At 41.2% G+C, this 21213-nt stretch overlaps 2 protein-coding genes across 4 annotated transcripts in view; one reads left to right on the forward strand and one right to left on the reverse strand.

Annotated features, from left to right (window-relative positions):
• Positions 1 to 10794, forward strand: part of FAM185A (family with sequence similarity 185 member A) — a 51952-nt gene extending 41158 nt beyond the window's left edge. Inside the window, exons 8-10 of one of the 3 annotated variants that reach the window (XR_008732389.1) lie at positions 3680 to 3797; positions 5950 to 6084; positions 6410 to 10794. Coding sequence is in view for 2 of the 3 variants with exons in the window: in XM_055711431.1 (XP_055567406.1) it covers positions 3680 to 3795 (116 nt within the window). In the remaining variant the exon portion in view is untranslated. The other 2 variants (XM_055711431.1, XM_055711430.1) reach the window with 2 other exon arrangements.
• The window catches only part of FBXL13 (F-box and leucine rich repeat protein 13), a 90382-nt gene continuing 75836 nt past the window's right edge, over positions 6668 to 21213 (reverse strand). The window contains 3 exon segments of the mRNA XM_055711977.1: positions 6668 to 6833; positions 15031 to 15194; positions 19475 to 19609. Of these exon segments, the coding sequence (XP_055567952.1) occupies positions 6668 to 6833; positions 15031 to 15194; positions 19475 to 19609 (465 nt within the window).

Below are 21213 nucleotides of genomic sequence, written 5' to 3' on the forward strand. Positions count from 1 at the left end.
TCTGCCTGAGGTTAGATCTGGATTCCACTCTGGAACATAGGGGATTTAGACAGATGTTTCCTACCTTCAGGAATAACTTCTTTCTCACTGCTCACACAATGGCTCCTCATACAGTAGTGCTGGGAGAGTGGCCTATGAAGTGCTGTGGACTTACCCTTTAGGATTGCTTCAGAGCCAGGGTGCAAGGCGGGAGCTGACCGCATGAGTCTCGTATACCACACACAAAGCTTTACGGATGTGTTTAACTGCTCGCATTATCAGAAATTCTATATTGTTTACATTAAGGTAATGTCTATGTTTTTAGCTGCATGGAGTTCCAGGGTTAAATACAAACACAGCTGAATGGGCAGTGAATAATGTGAGGCAAGCAGCTTGCCTTTAAAAGGGAAGTAACTGAAAGAGCTTGTATTATGTCAGTCTGCTGAAACTTAACAGCTGTGCAGGTGTAGCCCTCTTCCTCCCACTGTGCAGCTGACTTGGTCTGTTGCATTCAGAGTTACGGTTCTGATCCCAGGAGTAACACTATCCACTGCTGCGTCCCTCCTGGTTTTCTCTGTTCTCAAGGCACTTCTTCAAAACTCTTCTTCTTTCCTAGAAGCAATTTTTATTGACTGTTTGCCACTAGAATTGAGTGGGAAGAGCTTTGTTTTATGGTGTCCCTCTAAACACTGTCCCTCTGTGAAATCTCGATCCTTAAGCAGTATCTTAACAAAAACCCAAACCAAACTAAACAAAAAAAAAAAAAAAAGGCAAACAAAGGCCCAGGTTGTATCTGGAAAAGATTACATTCCTTCAAGTCAAAGAGAAAGTTCATCCAACTTTTTATAAAACACGTTAGATGAGATGCTATCCTACAGATTTTTATTGATTTCAGCTTGCATTTAACTCAAGCTGTTCACAACCTTTTTGAGATAGACCAATGTCCTAACCCAGTGAACAACATCTAAAATATGCCACTTTGTGCTTTATGATACAAATATAGAGCTCTAACCTCTCCAGTCTCCAGGAAGGCAGGTGAATAAACAGTCAGTACTTGACTGTGTGAAGTTCTGCAAAGGTGTGCTCTGCCTTTAGAATACCACACATGAAAAAAACCCAAACCTTTTTCCTGGGCGTTATACCGAAAAGGTGGCCATGCAGCATATACCAGTGCATCTGTCTTCTCTCATGCCATCTTGACTGGTGGGTTTTGAAATGAAATCCTTTTTCCACCCACCCTACCCCCCATTCTCAATCCAGCAGGCTGGCGGCTTTTGTGATTTAATCATGCTAGCAAAGTCATCCTCAAAATCCACTGATGTTCCCACAGTATTCAGAGTACAGGCAGTGAGTACATCAGAAGGTCTCCAACTAAACCTTGTTGCTTGATTTGCACCTCATACACAAAAAGCTATTTAAGTATCTTAAGCTTGGTTTGAACCTGCTACTGGTGATAGGCTTAATAACCTTAAAATTTTGAGTTGGAAGATCTTCATCCCTAGGGAGGGGAATTTGACACTCACTTTCCTGCAGGCGGTTTGATATTTTCTGCATTCTCTTCACAGGCAAATCTCCAAAAGAGGCATAAGGAACAAAACATTTTTCGAAGTTCACATAGCAAATGCAAAATGAGAAACAGAGTTCAGACAACAACTGAGCTTTAAAACAGCTCTTGTTAACTTGATGTCTGCATTTCTTCAGAACTCGTAACTTTTCAGCAAAAGTACAGCAGGGTGTAAGCGGTGCATGAAACTTTGTTTACAGGGCTGATTTTGTGCTTCAGCGTTTGTTCCTTGTACAGAAGTACAAGCCATAGTGACAAAAACATGAGAGGGGAACTTGGACCAAGCACTTCAATATGCACTTTCTGGAAATACATCGCTTCCCTATTGTGTCCTCTCTCTTTAGGGAAAAAAAAAAAAAAAAAGCTGTATTTTCAGTGTTCTACAACTCTGTTAAGGGATCAACTGAAATTTTCCTTTACACTTCTTGTTAGTTCATTTTTTTGACCCCTGGAGGCTATTTCCTATTCAAAATTCAGACTGATCTGTTGTTCTAAGGGCTACCTCTACTTAAAAGACAGGCTTTGTTTTCATTTCTGTTCTTTATTCTCTGGTACAATACCGTTGCAGATCAGTGATTCAGGAAAGCTTTCTGAGGAACTGAAGTTTCAGATTTTAACAGATTCTACGTACAACACATTTGTCCAACTCTGTGATGATCATCATAGATTTAAGTGCATAATTAGATGGGGAGTAGAACTGTGGATTCTGCCTGACAGTAGGAATGATATTAAGACTGAGTGTGATCGCTCCAGGCAGCAGCAGTCTCAGTCGGGAGTGAAGAAATTTTACTCGGACATCCACATGGAGATCCTCAAAGGCGAGCTGTAGTCTGGTAGCAAAGGACACTGAAATACCTCTTCATTCAGGGGGAGAACTCTGTCACTGTTGGACTCCTCTCAAAATCCTATATTTCTATATGGTACCTCAGCCTTCTGGTGAGTTCATGTGGGTTTGGCCCATAACCTTAAATTAATCCCACTTAAAAGTACCAAGGCACTGAAACACTACTGAAACATCCTGGCACGTAGGTTTGAGTTGTGGAAACCAATGCAGTGATGTCAGTTGGAGTTTCGCCACTGTTTTTGATGTGGCCAGAATTTAACCTCAGCTGTGTTACAGGTCAGAGCAGAGCATGTTGCAAAGTTTCTTCAGAATCTGCTTCCCTGCCATCCCTTATGCTATTCCAGGCTCAAATTAAGTTCTAAACTTAGAATTCACTTAGTCACACAAACATTAAATAATAATAAAAGATGTTTTGTAAAGATAAACCAAAGTGAAGGTTGATCTTGCGATAAAGGCACTTGATTTGGGACTTAAAAGATCCTAGTTTTATTCCCGCTTTGGTCATAAATCTGTAGAGATTTGGAAGGTCACTTTCTCTCTCTTGGCCTCATTTTCTTAATTGTACAAAGAGGGTAGATCGACCTTTCTCCCGTCTGTTACACACTGCGCTTTTCAGAGTGTGGCCATGCTGGATACAGAGTTCCTGTGAAACATGGAAGCAGACGGGCAGGGCAGGTTCTGGTTGCTCTGGGTTTCTGCTTAGGCCATCATTGTAAGAAAGCAGCAATAGCAGCGTGTCTGCTCACCTGGAAAACCAGGTCATACCACGTGTCTTCTGTGTTTACTGTAAACATGAAAACTTTTCAAATTACTTAACCAGAGTAGCGGCTAATGCAAATGTATGCACAGTGTTGGTGCGCCAGGCGTGTGCGGCGGCGGCGGGGCGGCCGCTGTGCGCAGGTGCCCGCAGCCCCCCCTGCCCGCCAGCCCGTGCCAGCCGGCTCCAAGGCGGCCCCGCCGCTGGGCAAGGCCGAGCCCTCAGCCACGGCGGCGGCGCCCCCGGGGGGACAGATCGCAGCGGGGGGGACCCCGGGCCGGGGCAGGGGGTGCCCGGAGGGGTATTTCCTAGTCCATAATAAAATCTGCAGTACTATATTACAAAACCCACAACTTTATTGTAATAATGTGTTATGGGACATGAGATTAACTCAAAAAATTGTATTGAGAATAAAATGTCAGAAGCTGTCTTAAAAATAAGTCTTAGAAGCATTTCTAGGGAGCTTGAAAGAAATGGCAATGTGAGGATGGTATGTTTGCTGTGTGTCTAACCTAAACGGAACGCTCTTTTCCAGGTCACATGAATCAAAGGAATGAAACAGACAAATGGATAAAGGCTGACACACAACATGGCAAGGTGTATCTTAAAAGCCAAAGCTGGATCCAGTCTGTGAAGCTGAAGAATTGTTAAAGGTGAAATAGGCCAAAGAGATTAAATAAGGAAATTGTAAAGGAACATTTCTGTAAAATTATGAAAGTTGAATGTATATTCTTAATATGAGAGAAACAATATTTTAAAAGGGCATTTTGGCCCAAGATTTGCCTGTGACAGTAGCCAGTGTTTAACAGGCCAGGTTTATTTTCAGTGCCTTTTAGGAATGACAATATTCAGATACACATACTCATCATGCATAACCTGACACACTTACCATGTCGGTTTAAAAGCTGGTAACTTTCAAACAAAAGTTGGGGTCATATTTTAAAATAAAAGCATTTTCAACCTCTCATATTTGAAAACACAAAAATCTACTTCCAAGATGGCACGCTGTGCAAGCTGGTTTATATTTTAAAATTAAATTTCTTAGCAATGTGGGAATTATACTAGCTCATGCAAAATGCAGAAAATTTTCTTCAAATTATTTGTATCATGGATAGGATAAAGCCGCTTTCAGAACTGTAGTTCTCATTTAGTCTTCTCATTTGGCATTTGACCTCTAAGCACTTTCTGTCTTGTCAACGGGTACTCTGTGTGTAAGTGAAGTGGGTACTTACATGACAGAAATGACAGAACTTGCTTTGTGTCAGCCTGAACCACTTGTTTGTGGATAGGAATAAGAACTCTCGCTATGTCTACCACTGTTCGTCTGCAAAGAAAAGCTTTTAAAATAATACTGGTAAGTGCAGATCTGGCTGATACCAAGGAGGAACACTCTCCCAACTGAACTTCAGATGAGTCCACATGAACATTCCCCTAAGGTAAAAGCTGCCAAAGAATGGGAGTATTGGCCTAAGAACCGAGATCTGTCACCTGTTTGCTACATTTCCAGCGCCTTCCTGTCAGCCTTGCATGGCAGGACGGTAAGGGCTGTACGCTCTTGGAGGCAGAGAGGCAGAGGAGTGCGGTGAGGGAAGTACGTGTGCCCTGTACAAGGGTATACGTGGCTTTTGTGGAGGATTATTATGTTACCATAATACAAACACACAGTAAAGGGAGGTTTAAAAGCCTTTCCATACGTATAGGTGGCACTTTATAAAAGAAGTACTGGAATTTGTCTTTAAAATTGAAATGTAAGGATTCTTGCCAACTGGGTGGATGGAGCATAGCAAAGAAGAGTTCAGCGTCAGCTCAGGTTTTAAGTTGTGCATACGTATGTTTGTACTTTACATCATATTGGTACATTACGGGATGAACTTCTCCTTACAGGATTTTGCAAGAGGTGTAATTGCCCCTGGCTAATGGACTTCAATAATCAAGGGCAGCATTTTTACTGTAATTCAGGGTGGTTAAAAACTCCACGTTGTTTGCCATTGTGTGTACTGTTTGTTTGGATGAGGTGGGCACTGATGTATATGGCAAACTATATGTATTTTTAATGTAAACACTAATATATAAAACATTACTAATATTGTTACTAAAAGCAATATATTAGTAGTTATTATTTGATATTATTATTATACTTTTTAAAGATACAAAATTAATAAATGTGTAATGGTTTTAGATTACCTGAAAAAACTTTGAAACTAACGATTCCCGTGCACTGCTGTAGATGAAGTGAAAGAAGCACTTCTAAATTCAAACTGCATTGAAAAATAAAAGCAGTGTAGTGGATAGTTCACAAAATCGAGTCAGTTTAATGGTTCCGTTATTCACCTGGCATACAAAGCCTGTCAGCCTCTGTGATTAAGGTTGTGCTTTTGGGGACTGCTGCATTAGCAATTTAAGGGAGAACATAGAAAGAAAACATGTTATTTCTTCTGTGTTCAAAAGCAAGCAACCTAAGGCATTCATATTTTAAATCTAGGTGTAATTAAACATTAGAATTGTTAGTTTCTAGCTTAAAGAAGTTTAAATAAGCTGTCAGAAAAATCATGCTACCACTAAAGCCAGTCTGATTGTATTCTTTCCAAGCTAATAAATGTTGAGACCAGCTAGAACTTCAATATAAAGGTCAAGAATGAGCTGAAGAAAGACAAATCTTTGGGAGTTTCTCCAAAAGCATTTGAGTAATGTCTTGTTCTATTACAATGAGGTGAAACTTTATATTTTTCTCCAGACAAGGAAAGATTACTAGGTTATCAGTAATTAGGATTTGAATGGCAAATCCCATGTGTGCTTTTTTTCCAGTCCATTTGATGAGAAGACATGTTCTTGTAACCGGAGAAGATTTATCCTTTAACACTTTTCTCATCTGTGCTCCTTTTTATTTGATTTTCCTGAGTCCATTAGCTGCCAGCCAGCCCACAGTTCAGATCTGCAAATGTAAGCATCAGCTCGCTCAGAGAGGTGAACTCAGCCTGAGAGGCTTTTATGAGAATTTGCGCTCTGGGTGTGCAAGTGACTGTTGAGAAGTAGAGAACTGTGCTTAAATGTGCGTGTGTAGTTATGTATTACGGAACTGGTAGTCAGGGCCTATTCACTGTCCTTCACTGCTCAAGAACACACTACTGGATGAGTGAGTACCGACCATGTCAAGTGCAAAGTTCTGTGGGGAGTCAGGGTGTTTTAAGTCCTGGAGAGGATCTTCATGGTAAACAAGAACCCTGAACACACACACACACATTTATTTATTGCTTACTCTGCACAGGACTGCAAAAACTTCTCGTTATTGAGAAATGAAGACAGCTTGAATGAACATCTGAAAGTCAGCAATGTTGTTTCAGCGCAGCTGTCTTGCTTGAAGGCATACGCACACTCCTGCGAGAAAGATTTGCAATGCTTCCTTGCTAATTCAACAAATTCCCTTTTTATTAAAGTATGATTAGTTTTTAAGAAAAACAGTATAGTGTTCTTTTTATGCTCCAGTGGAAAACCCTTGAACTGTAGATGATGGTGCACTATTTATTTATTTTTCATTTGGAAGAATTTGTTTATTCAGGCTCTGATGGGTGTTTCTTTGTGAAGGTGAGTACGTTACCATCCCATCCCGGTCATATCCAAGCCAGGAAGGAGGGTCAGCATCGTTATGTTCTTGTTTCTCCAGTTTGGCTGTATATTTCAAGACAGTTTGTCTGCAACAAGAGTTTAAAAAAAAAAGACAAAAGTAAAAATATTTTGCAGAGGCTGTTTCTACAAAGAATGCTAAAAGCTGTTCAATGAGCAAAAGTTCATATTTTTTTTAACTGAAGCTATTAATATTATAAGAGGTGTTGTGGAAACTAAAAAATAAGATAATTGGTTAGGCCACAGAGTCACAGAATAGACTGGATTGGAAGAGGCCTCTGGAGCCTGTTTAATGCTGGTCTTGCTCTAAATGGATCCAACTAGACCAGGCGGGTCATGGCTTTGCCAGCTGAGTTCTGAGTATCTCCTAGGGATGCAAGTTGCACAGCCTCTCTGGGATCCTGTTCAAGTGTTTGACCAGCCTCCTGATTAAAAAAAAAAAAAAAAAAAGTTTCCTTGAATGTAATCCAAACTCCACATATGCCACTTGTCCAGTCAGTGCACCCTGGAGAACAGACTGGCCGTGTCTTCCGTATCCTCTGGGCAGAGTTCTAGATGGCAGTAAGGTCTCCAGCCCAAGCCGCCTCTCCTTGTGACTGAGCAAAGCAATTTGCTCAGCCTCCCTTTACACATCATGTGCTCCAGGCCTTTAATGTTCTTGGTGGCCCTCATCGGCCCTTGCTCTAGCGTGTCCATGTCTGTCTGGACTGGGGAGCCAAAAGCATGGATCTTTGGGACTAAGTGGGTGATGCCATTGGAATAATCATGCCGTGTTTTGAAGAGAATGACACCAAACAAGGACCAGTTATATCAAAAGGTATCACAGAGTCTCCAGAATGGTTTTTCACAGCTGTATAGGAATGCTCTAGTAACCGTGCAGCTCCCTATCATTTTTCTTCAACAGTCTCTGTGGTGCTTCCAAGTATTTTTACCCTCTCCTGGTTGACCTTCTGCTTTCTTTTCAGCTAACCTCTCCACTTGTAGTTATCTTCTGTCACCCACCTCTTTTTAAGGTGTATTGTTTCTAAACCCTAATTGAATATGCAACGGGCAGTGTTACGGAGCCGTACTGTTACCCACACTGGCCCTGAGCTCGCCCGGAGGCTCTTTTGCAGCTTCTGCAACAGCTGAACCTGAAGAGAATTACTTTTGATGTCCAAAAACACCCATGACCCCTCTGATCTCCCTCAACATTTTGTGGTGCTACCCCTTTGCAGCATTCAACACAAAACCAAAGAACTGCAGCAAGATGACGCAGAAATAGGAGAAAATCAGGCCTGCTGAGTGAAACACCCAAACAAGAACTTGAAGAGCAACTCTCTCCTCTCCCTCCTTTTCAGGCAGTACCTTTGCCTTCCTGAGCCGAGAAAACTCAACCCACCACTTTCAGTCTTCTGAATATTTCTTTATTTCCATCACTTCTGTGACTTGGCTGGCAGCCCGCTCCCGGCTGTGTAGAGCACCCGCCTCCCCCAGCCTCCCCCCATTTCTGGCTCTTGCACTCCAGAAAGCTCCCCCGGGCCGAACGTACTCATGTGCTCGTTGGGGAAGAGCCAGGTCTCTACATCTCCCGTCCTCTGCAGGAGATTCAACCTGATCTAGTGTGTTGGAGCTGCAGCAAGGTAGCCTTTCTCCCTGCTGGCCAGTTTCCTAAGCTCTGTACCAATATATTATATGGCGTCTGGACAATACTAGAAAAAAATCGCAAGTGGTCTGTGAACTGCCAGTAATACTATGATATTTTTTCCCCAAAAAAGTGAAAATGCTGAAGACGGTTACAAAAGAGGCAAGACATGCACAGCTGTAATGCCTGCACCACCGAAGCAGGGAGGGGTGGAAAAGGGACAAAATTAGTGAAGCAAGGAGGGGTTCTTTTCAACCGCTGCGGGATCCTTATTTTTAAAATCTAACACTGACACACTTGTATGAACCACATGAGCACAAGGCTGTATCTGTTTTTATATTAGGGAGGCCTGTGCATTGAGGAATGTGTGCACAATTTATATGAGCTATAAGCTCTAAGCTGTAAAATAAAAGTCAACTCATCCAAGTCCAAATTCCTGTTTTTCATGGAAACTCCAATGTATGGTGGCTGTCTGAAGCATGTATAAGGGGAGCTGTTACTATTTTTTTGGAAACTTACGCTGTCCCATGCCTGGAGCTACAGTTGATTAGTTTGCCAGAAACAGCCATTCATTAATCATGAACACATGGCAAAACAGATCATTTATTTCAGATATACTGTACTATGGCAGAGCCTGCATATTTATTCATATAGTGTCTTAAAGGAGCACACTGATGAATAAAAAATATTCAGCAAATAATTACAATTATCTTAGGCAAAGCAACTATCTCTTGGTGTAAGTCAGACAGAAGTACTGGCCCAAACACATGGCTTTAGCAGCACTGGAATACATAGTTGAATCCTTACCCAAAGTTTCAATCCCTTGTACTAAGAGGGGGTAGCTAGGAAATGCAGTTCTGTATCGCAGTCTGAATCCTGAGCCATTCCAAAATTCAGAAATGTCTGACTGGATCTATCATAATAAAAAGCAGAGGTTTTGAAAAGGACTTTTTGAGATGAGGTTAGAAAAACCAATCAAGAATAAAAAGTAATGGAAAATAAAAACTTAAACAGGGGAGAACTGTTTATAGTGCAAACGCAGGAGAAATTAAGGCAAAGAGGCAAGCGGAGGCAGGCAGCTAATGTGAAAAGCAGAAAGCATCCTGCAAGCATGCTCCAGGTTACAAAAAGTGATAAGACTACATGAAACCTGCAGTGTTCTGAGGTCTGCGGCAGCTACAGTAGTTGTTTGATTTTATGGTATCCAGTTCAAGTGCACATGATGGCTGAAACATGGCACTCCAGGAGCTTCTGTGTCACTTCTGAAGAGCGATTTGCTGTTAGTGAGAAGGCAGTACTATGGTATTTTTGTTGCTTCTTCAAGAGAAAAGAGTATTTCTTCTTAGTCCTTTACCAAATCATGTGTAGGTTGTCTTCATTTCTGATTACATGTGTCTTGGACTCCCACATCCTTCCTGCCTTGAGACCTGAATATTTGGATAATACCTAAGAAGAAAACGGAGTTCTTGCAATCTCCTTTCTAACCAACAGCAACCATCATAAAACACAACAACAAAACCAAATCAGAATGTCCTCCAAATGTCAAATGTATTAAAACTATACAGACCCAATGTAATTTCCATGTCAAAGGCAAGAATTGTAATTGTCGATGAGTCACTTGGTAACAGAGTAGTCACTAATTTAAAAGAAATGTAACTAGTTTCACATTAGTGCAGACAAGAAAGAAGGAAGCATTTAATTTTGCTCTCAAAGAACCAGCCTTACAGCCGAGATGCAGTTTGGTGAAAGCACAAGGCTGGCTGGCTTCTCAAGGCAACGGCAGATTTCCTTTCTCATTTTGCACCCAAAAATGTTTATGGAGCACCACACCTTTCTTATCACCACAGCCAACTTTAAATACTATTTGTGTTTTGAAGTTTAAGGAGAGTGTTTTACAGGGAAGAGAAGTGTTTCTCTAAAGATGCCAGTGTGTTATTTCTTGTAGGATTAGGCCCAAGTGAATCACAACTGACACAGCCTTTTCCTACAGAAGCCACATTTTAAAAAGCAGTTAGTTAGCTTTCTTTTCCTCTAGTAGAAGAAATAAATTGTACCAGCATCATATACTCCCACAGGCAGATTATCCATGATTCTTTATGGCGTGTAGAAACAAGATTAACTGAAAGGTCATTAGCCTCTGGGTACAGAATGTACAGCAGCATATAAGGCCACAGACCCTTTTTTCTTCTAACATTTAATAAACCTGGAACCAGGCTAGCATGCTGGTAAATACAATCTCGAATCTACCTGATACTGGAAAGAATGGACAATTCATGCTCGTAACTGTTTCCTATGAAGCTGCATCGGGCTGAAACTTGAAGAACTTTGTGGCTCCATATGTTTTCTATTTTAATCTAACGAAACGGCAAAAATAAAACTTTGAAAAAGACTGTGACACAATACAAGAGATATGCCTCAATATTTGCAAGGCTCAGTCTATTAAGAGATGTCTGCTAGGACTGGTTAGTGTTTAAAAAATAATGGGGAATTCCTTTGGCAAAATGAAGTACATGTGATTTACAGATTTTGCAGGGCAACTTTAAACGAAAACCCTCTTTCTTCTGTTGCTTATTTAGAACCTAAGCCACAAGCATGTTTAGTCTTTAGCAGATTAATCTGATTTTTACATAGCTGTCCTCTTCTATCTCCTTAACCAGGGAGTGAAATATCTTTGAAATGCAGGTTTCACACCTGCAGAACATAAATTACACTTGAAACCAGCCTTTTCCTCTTTGTTCTGTGAAAATCTAAGAACTTGAATAAGTTTTTAAGAGTTACTCCGACAACAGAGAATGAGGCCCTATTATTCATTTTCCTGACAGTCTGTTGCTTATTACTACAGGTTGTGAATGAAATACATAGTTTTATAAAACTCTATTGGGACATATTAGTGACAGTACTGTCATTGCTTCTGATGTCCTTGAAAAGCTACTGCAAGATGACTGACTGCAGAATTACTGCCATATTTTACCATGCTTTTGATCTAGTTATTGGCAGAAGATAAATTTTATATCATCTTTGCAACACTGGCCTTGAACTACAGTAAAAATAGATTTTTTCTAAACTGACACATACAGGACGTGGAATATATCTGAATCTAGCTGTGACCTCCTTTTTATTTTCTTCATATCATTCCATCTAATGACAATTTTAGAGTCTGATTGAAAAGCCACTCCGATCATGATGTGGTCAGTCTGTTCTGCAGCCTGCCTAGGTCTAGGGAGGCTCTTCAGACCTGTTGGAAGGAACAAGCAAAAAATCTTCAGTGCTGAATTATTCTACGTGATCTATCCACCTGATGAGTTTTTGTCCCGGGCTCAAATGGCACGGGGTAGGAGTTTCCTATCATTGAACATATTGTGCAAAGGGTTAGAGACTGAGGCTGGCACAGAAAAGAACCATCCACTGTCACACACCAGAAGATCAGGCTCAAGAATGTGAAATCAGCAAAGTTTGCCTAGTTCTAAAAATCACAAAAAGGGCGAAGATAACACTGGGTGGAGATGTGTGTCTCATGGTTGCTTTTTTGTTTTGCAAAGCTCTATAACTCTCCAGGGCTTCCCTTACAGTAAAAATAACTGGTTGGGAAATTCCTTGGCTGAGTCAGGAAAGATTAATCAAGACGTTTTGGAGAACCCACAGAATATGGGACTGAGGCAGAGGCATAATCGTGGCTCATCCTGCAAAGGCTACAATAACACAGTTTTCTGAGAAGTCATGTCAGCTCTTTGATGATGGCTCACCCAGCATAAATTGGAACTTGCACAAATTTATGTTCCTGCTACACCACACCTCTATGGGAAGATGTATAAGCAACCAGAGCCTGAAAGGGATGACGCACTGTTTATTGCTCTAAACAAAGATATGAAGTCATAGAAAAAGCAAGCCAACAACAGTAATCTGGGAGTAAAAGAAAATCCCTTGAGGCTTAATAGGAGAAAAACTAAATCAGGAAGTTATAAGGAGATTAAATGTATTTGAAATATCTTTTTTCAGAATGAACAGTGTATTCATTTACAGTGATTTTTTCAGTTACTACTCTTGCATACCATTCAGAACATGTGCTGTATCTAACAAGTAATTTAATTAGAAGTAGAGTTGTTAAGAAGGAAGTTCTGAGACGACATTAAGAAAACTAAGTCAGAGAGAAGTAAAGAAAAGTAATGACAGCAGAATTGTTTGCGGTGAGACAGAAGGAAATACACCAAGGAGGGTCTGGAAAGCATGAAGCACGCTGGAAATATCTTTTAAGTTATTAAGCATTTGCATTGGTCTTGTGGTCTCTAAAGTGACTATTAAACCCTGGAATGGTTTAGCAGGGAGTGCGCTGTCTACAGCAGTCCTGTTAGAGTGGGGTTAGAGCGCTCCTAGTATGGATACTCTCTATGTAAGATAGTATTATATATTTCGTACTCTCACAATGTTTGATCAAGTTTTATACTCGGCTATATCAACCATGCTTAAACTTTAGTTCTTTTCCACTTTCCGTCCCTTTGGCGTGTCTGAGCACTGTACAGTGCTAGGTGTACGGCACCTGGTCTGTGATGCTCTTAACCCCCATGGAAGGGTGATGGACATTGAAGCTGCATCTTTGAGACTCACAGCTGAAAACTCAGCTCTACGCTCAGCTCTCCCAGTTTTCAAGAATGGTAAGAAGGAAGACGCTGGTAATTACAGCCCTATCAGTCTCACTTTTGTGCCTGGTAAAATTATGGAGGTTATTCTGGGAGTTTAATGGAAAAACGGTTGAGAGGCAATGCAGTCATTGGTCATAGCCAGCACGGGTTCATGAGGGGAAAGTCCTGCTTAACCAACTTAATTTCCTTTTATGACAAGGTCACCCATCTAGCTGACCAAGGCAAGCCCATGGACGTGGTGGTTTTGGATTTTAGCAAAGCTTTTGATACTGTCTCTAACAGCATTCTTCTGGATAAACTGTCCAGCACACAGCTAGACAAGTCCATAATACACTGGGTGAGCAACTGGGTGACAGGTTAGGCTGAAAGAGTAATAGTAAGTAGGGTTACATCAGGCCAGTGGCCGATCACCAGTGGGGTTCCCCAGGGCTTAGTTTTAGGGCCAGTGCTTTTTAATGTTAGTGTAAATGATCTGGACACAGGGATCGAATGTACATCAAGTAAGTGTGCTGATTATACTAAACTAGGAGGAACGCAAAGGACTCCTTTGAGGGTAGAGAGGCCTTCAGAGAGATCTGGATAGACTAGAGAGCTGGGTAATCACCAGCTGTATAAAGCTGAACAAGAGCAAGGGCTAGTTCTCCACTGGGATTGGGGTAATCCTGGCTATACATACAAATTGGGGAACGAGAGGCTGCAAAGCAGCCCTGCAGAAAGCGATGCAGGGGTCTGGGTGGGTGGCAAGTTGACTATGAGTCAGCAGCGTGCCCTGGCAGCCAAAAGGGCCAGCTGTGTCCTGGGCGGCATCAAGCACAGCACAGCCGGCTGGTCAAGGGTGACTGTCCCACTCTGCTGCACTGGTGTGGCCCCGCCTCGAGTACTGGGGGCAGTTTTGGGCACCCAGTGTCAGTATAAGGACATCAAACTATTAGAGCATGTCCAGAGGAGGGCGACCAGGTGAAAGGTCTCGAGGGCCAGACTCAGGAGGGGCGACTGTGGTCACTTGGTCTGTTCAGCTCGGAGAAGAGAAGGCTGAGGGGTGCCCTCACGGCAGTCTGCACCTTCCTCAAGGCGGGCAGGGGAGGAGGAGGTGCTGATGTCCTCTCCCTGGTGAGCAGTGGTAGGACACAGGGAAACGGAATGAAGCTGCGTCAGTGGAAGTTCAGTTTGGACAACAGGAAAAGGTTCTTCACTGAGAGGGTGGTTGGTCACTGGAACAGGCTCCCCAGGAAAGCGGTCATGGCACCAAGCAAGTCAGAGTTCAAGGAGCATCTGGACAATGCTCGAAGTCATATTGTTTAGTTTTAGATCGTGCTGCAAGGAGCAGGGAGTCGGATTTGATGACCCACATGGGTCGCTTCCAACTTGAGATATTCTCTGGTTCTACGATTCTAAATCTGACCAGAACTGACTGGCTTTTAAATATCACAGGGAATCAGGGGACCAGTTACATTGTGTTACATGACCTGTTTTTTCCAATTGTAGATACTTAACAAGTATGTTTCATTGTACTTGATGAAACTAGGCTTAGATACCTCGACTTACCTGCTGTAACCATGCTGCATTTTGAGCACAGACCCCCATCTACTTCTGCCATATACGGACATTCAGTGATTAGGAAACAGGCTGCCAGAAACCCTTGGAGTGAGCTCAAGTACAATGGCTGAGAGCTTTAGGCCCAGTCGGGTTTTCTTCCTCAGGTTCCCATGTGCCCTTGAGATGATATCCTGTGTCTGCAGAAACTTCCCTAAGAGGACATTGTGTCTGCCATAAAGGTAGATGAGGTCCCTATTTCTCTTCACTTCTGGCTGACACTAGAATATGTAGATACCCACACGAGGCCACAGGAATCCTAAATCAGCAGTGTGGAGACCCCCCAGAAAAAGGAGCAAGATGGCTCAAGCCAGATACCCAGTATGGCACCATGATGCCAATGAAGAAAAAAACCTCATGGTTTTGGGTTTACAACCACCTCTGAATTAAGATTATGAAATATCCTCTTACTTGGTAATATTTCTACAGTACAGCATCTTGAGAATCTGGAGTTGCTTACAACATTTCCAAAGATGTTTCAGTGCTTTGTCAGTAAGATGAATGCAACCTGAGACATCCAAGAAGTGGAGATAATGCCAGGCTGCAGCCAAGTATTGGATACAGGTATCAGTCATCTGTCAATGAAGCAACAAGATACACAGAAATTAGATTACTGAGTAGTTGAACGAAAAAACCACAGAGCACAATTTTAGTGTCTGATTTGTGGGAAAACTATGCTTTAAAATACTTTGTGGAAGTAAAGTCTCTGGCACAGCAGAATTCTGACTCTGCAAGAGGCTCTACAGGAACTGTCACTTAAGTATCAGGAGTATATTAAATATTAGTTAACTGTGATTCCAGTGGGATTTTTTTTACCTAATCATAATGGTTTAAATTCCCCAACCTCATGAGTTTGCTTGTAGCAGATATAAGCCTTTAGCCTTATCTGCTGTGCACTGTTCTCCCTAAACTATGGGGCTGCACTTACAGTTCAGTAATACCAGTCTATATCTCAGTTCGTTGTTACAAATCAGTGTCTCACACCAAGATCTTTTTGATGTATTGTTGTTTCTTTTCTGCTTAGTTTCACCTCACAATTCCATTTTTCTAAACTGATATTCATTGCTATTAATGCTGGAAATCACAATTGAGAAAAACATGAGACGTAGTCTTGAAGGTGCATAAGCAGTCCTACAAGCTACTTAATTGCACCACCGACCTCAGTGGAAACAGTCAAGAATACATTATGCACATACTTGAATTACCTTGTTCAGTCAGGATCAAAAATCAAGAGGGGACATACTAAAGACCTTTTAAAGATACTTAATTAAAAATCAGTGGAGTGGGATGGTGGAAAGAGAGACGAGGGCTCCATCTGCATTAAACAGCCAATCTCATGAGAATCTAAATGGGACAGGGAAGCAAGATGAAGCTGGGACTTTGGGTTATGGAACAGAAAATTAGCACACTATCTCACGATACAATCTTTCTGGAATAATCGTGTGCTTTGCTTATTCCAGATTTAGCTATATGCTGAATATTAAGATCTGCAATAGATTAATAGATTAATAAATAGATCAATATTCCTGTTGAAATAAAAAGAAGTTGCTGACTCTGAAGTCAGTAATCGGTATCAGATGCATTTAAGAGAAATCTGTGTTCATCATACACTCAATCCTATTCCCTTTAGAGGACTAAATTACAGAATTCATTGCCCATCAAACTGTGTCTTCAGAACTTTGCTATTTAAATAGCTGATTCATTTAACCACAGATTTATTTTCATTTTTTGCTGTAGTTTTTCATGTGTAGGATATGTTTCCTACAGCAACTTCATTTTTTTCCTATGAAATAAGAATTACTCTTGAATTGGGCTCATTTCTTGCATAAGACTCAGAACTGCACTGCTGAATATTTTATAGTATCAGCATTTGCAAAATGACTTGTACTTGTCCTTGGTATATGGACATATGACAGGGAGGCTTACTGCGATTTCACTGAAGCCAGTGGAGTTTGTTCAAAGACAATTTGCCCAAGTAGATATATTAAAGTGATCAGCTCTTCTAATTTTAGAGTAACCTGCATAGCACATTGCCAAAACACTCTTAATGGTCATATATTTCTATATTGACTTTTCCCCATGTTTTCTTGCTATGATTTTTTTTTTAATTCTTTTTTTTTAATATAATATAGCTGATGTTGCAGGACATGACTGTCAGACATATTAGCATATATCCTTTGGAATGTATTCTTAATCTCCTGACCATTTTTAAACAGTTTCTGAGTGGAAAATATTTCCTTACTTAGCAGCTGGATGCCCTCAATTTACACTAGAGATTGCCAAAGGATTTGAAAGACCCATTAGTTTTAACATCCACAGGTGTACCCATCTCATTTTATAGAGTTGCAAGCTGGATTCAAGTCAAAAAAAGACTTGTAAACTTATATGTAGGCTTATTTAGAAAAGTCTTAATGTTCTTTGCTGAAAATAGTAGGGTATTAGCAGTTAACAGATTGGCTTTATAACTGTTTAAAGAAAAGATACCATCTAGGAACAAAGTGTTGGAAGGGCATTACTAGGTCATGGAGTCTACTTCTTGTTCCAATTTGCAGGAACTACAAAATATGACCCAGTTCATTCGCTTACCAACACCCATCCTAACATTCCTTAATACTTTGCCTCTGTCTCCCTGCTGTTTTACAGTACACTGCCTGCTCTGATAATCAGAAACTCTCCCAATTACCAGCTTAAATGTATTTACTGCCATTTTGTAGAGGGGTTTGTTTGGTTTGGTTTTGTTTTTCTGTGTTGGCATACAAGGTGTAGTGGAAAGCGTGGCAGAGAAGACTGATTGCAACACTACCTAACTTGAACTGCTCTGGGAAGATCTCCATGCATAACTTCTATAATCACTGTTATTACGGAAAAAAAAAGCTTAATATCGATCTAAAAGCAACGGATACAGGAGATTGAGACTCATGCATATAATAATTAATGGTGTACAGTAGGTATCTGTAAGATAACAAACCAAGGGCTCTTGTAAAACACAGAGCAACTTCCATGGCCTGCCAGATCTGAAACACAGCCTGTGGGTTTTGGCCTGGAGGCTGAGAAACTTATGAACTTTTGGAATGCAAATAAATCGATCAGACTATCTATAATTTCAGGCTGACTAACTAGTCAGCCAAGTCATGTCAAATACTTGGCCAGGAGGATGTGTTCAGCCACTGCAGTGAATAAGAGGACATAAGGACTGTGTGGAGGACTGAAAGGATAGTCAAGGGTTATGGAGATGGGTGCTGGAGGAAGGCAGGGACAAGAGATGTCTGCAAACGTACTGTGGAAGGAAACAGGACATGGGCACATCAGAAGAAAAGGAGGAAACTGGTCCAATGAATAGGGTGAAATTGTAAAGGATAGTTCAAGAAAAACTTGGTAATAGTAGTAATAAACTTGGTCTATTCCCCCTTGATACTGATGGAAGCAACATTGCAATACATTTTTTCATGAAATTGAAAAAAAAAATTAAATCAGCACTTTTAAAATTGCATTTGAATGCTTATTGCCAAAATGCAGCAAGCACTTGTTTTTGCTATTGAAGAAAATAATTAAAATCACAGAAATGATTAAATGCACAAAAGCTAGAGGTATTAATTCAGAAAGTACAGGGAAGAAGATTTAGGCCTTCATAAATTCAATGATTTCAAAAAGGAATACATTCTGATACAGGAAAAAGATAACTGAGATGCAAGACTTCAGTCAAAAAGAAATTATACAGAAAATACAGGAAGCAAAAATGCTATAGTATAAGGTCATGGTAGAGAAGGAACTAAGTTTCTCTACAGAGGAAACTTAATCTAAAGAAGTTAATAGATGGAAATAATTGGGGTTGGGGGGTGGGGGGGTCAGATATCTAGACAACCTAAATGAAAATTAGTTGATCAGCTTTCCCAAAGAGATGTTAGTTAATTGAATATGGCTGCAACTGCACATGGTTTTATTGGTAATAAATACCTACTAAACACAAACACCACATCAGATGCACCAAAGCACACCAGTGACAGTGGAAACCACTGCAAAACTGTTACATTAACTTGGATATGAAGGGAATATTCATATAGCCATGGGATGACTACTATTGTGAGTCTCCTTGTAGTCAGTAGGGAGATGGGGCTTCTCAAAGACCTGAGGAAAGGTTCCCTGACTGATGCTTTGTAGGAACAATTCTCTCCACTAACTATAAAAAACAGCCTGAGGAAGACTCCCTTCCATAGGTAAGTTATTCAAATACTTAATACATTTTATTTTCCAAAGGACTTAGTTTCTTAGGCTTAGAATCTTCAAAATCATTAAGCATTAATTTACATCTCTGAGTGCATCAGCTTTTAAGCATTACTGCTATTTTCAAAGTAGCAACTGCCCTACCATGTAAGACCACAGGTATAAGGTTCTCATGCCCCATTTTATGCTTTACCTGGGTTCAGAAAGAGTACTGGAAAAAATAAAGCATGAAAATACCAAGAGTTATTAAAACAAAGAACACTACCCTTTAGAAGCACCCAAAACACCAGAGGCTGAGAAAGTATTTGCAGGAAGTATCACTAAAAGCTCTTCTCTCTTCACCCTTCCCTAGCCATCAACCCCTGGAGAGACAAACTTTTACCTGATACAGTACGGGCACTTTCAGTTTTAACTGCAGCCACTAGAAGAACACCAAACACTCTCAAGAGCCAAGTCTGGGAACTTGAAACTCATGGAAAATCAGCTGAACTTAAGCTCTGATTTCTGAATTAGTCGAGTATGTTGTAGACTTGTGACAAGACACAGATGCCAGCAGGTCAAATTTCTGAGTTCAGTATGAAGTACTTCTTCACAATAGTAGTCCCAGAACTATAGCCCCATTTCCTATACAAACCTTTGGGCAACGCGCTATGTTGACAGATGTTAGTCTGCGGCAGTGAAATGCCATTGTTTTCACAGCTTCATCTGTCAGCTGAGGGCAGCAAGAGGCATGGCATTGTTCCAGGTACTGTGTGCCCTTGCAGAACTCCTGAAAGAGAAACAAACAAACCAATCAGTCTTGGGTGACATGCCTACTCTTATTTTTCTCAGTTTATGATACAATTACATAATCCTTTGACCTACTTCAGGTACTTCAGTCTTCTAGGTACCCTTTATTAGGAGTAAAGTCATTCAGCTATTGGCTGTGAATATCACTAGAAAAAGAAGAGATTCATTAAAAGCCTATTTTCCATTGCTTATATATTATATTACATGTTCATTAGACCAACATTCATATCAGTTCTATATGTTGAATTTGGGTTCTCTAAATTGAGCACAACCCAGAACCTAAAATTTGTGCTTAAAGGACCAGCCCCAAATACATTTATTTTACTCTCTGGAAATGCCCATTATTGTGTATATTAACTTTTCTCTTTTATTTTTCCCCCCCCCCCAAAAAATGAACAAACAACTCTATGTGTATAAATTACATTATTTTCTTGATAACAATTGGGTAAGAATCTCAGGACTGGGTCAGGGCAATCCCAAGCACATTAGGATAGGCTGGGTGGATAATGGATTGAGAGCAGCCCTGAGAAAGACTTGGGAGTGTTGATTGATGATAAGGTCAACGTGACCCAGCAATGTGTGCTCGCAGCCCAGAAAGCCAACCATGTCCTGAGCTGCATCAAAAGAAGCATGGCCAGCAGGTCGAGGGAGGTGATTCTGCTCCTCTGCTCCACTTGTGTGAGAGCCCACCTGCATCCAGCTCTGGAGTCCTCAGCACAGGAAAGACATGGACCTGTTGGAGCAAGTCCAGAGGCGGGCCACAGGGCTGGAGCACCTCTCCTATGAAGACAGCCTGAGAGCGTTGGGGGGTTTCAGCCTGGAGGAGAGAAGGCTCTGGGAGACCTTGTAGCAGCCTTCAGTACCTAAAGGGGCCAACAGCAGAGCTGGAGAGGGACTTTTTACAAGGGCCTGTAGTGACAGGGCAAGGGGGAATGGCTTTAATCTAAGAGAGGGTAGAATCAGACTAGATCTAAGGAAGAAACTCTTCACTGTGGGGCTGCTGAGGCACTGGCACTGGTTGCCCAGAGAAGCTGTGGCTGCCCCATCCCTGGCAGTGTTCCAGGCCAGGCTGGATGGGGCTTTGAGCAACCTGGTCCAGTGGCAGGTGTCCCTGCCCATGGCTGGGGGGTTGGAACTGGATGGTCTTTATGGTCCCTTCCAACCCAAACCATTCCATGATTCTATAATGCTATGACTGTCACTCAGGAGTTCAGGCTTCTGATTTGCTCTGTGTAGTTCAGGCGAGGTAACTGTGGCTGAAGTGCCATCTAATTCCTGCTGTGATACCTGCTGACTACAATTTCTGTCCTCATGTTTAGAGTGAATGGAGAATGCAGGTGAATAAGCACCTGCGGGTCCTACTGACTTCAATTCCAGCATATATGTAACTCAAGTATTAGCTTTTCTATATGCTCTGTAAAACAGATCATTTTGGAAAATAACAGATCAAATGGTTCAGTGACCTTGCCCAGCTTATAATATAAAAATGGAACAGAGATAACTTCACACATTATGAAATTGCAAGAGCTGTTTACAAAACATTTGGTGACCTGCAGATGGCAAGTGATAAATAGGTGTAAAGCA

Source organism: Falco cherrug, chromosome 5, assembly GCF_023634085.1.
Source record: "Falco cherrug isolate bFalChe1 chromosome 5, bFalChe1.pri, whole genome shotgun sequence".
Lineage (NCBI taxonomy): Eukaryota > Metazoa > Chordata > Aves > Falconiformes > Falconidae > Falco > Falco cherrug.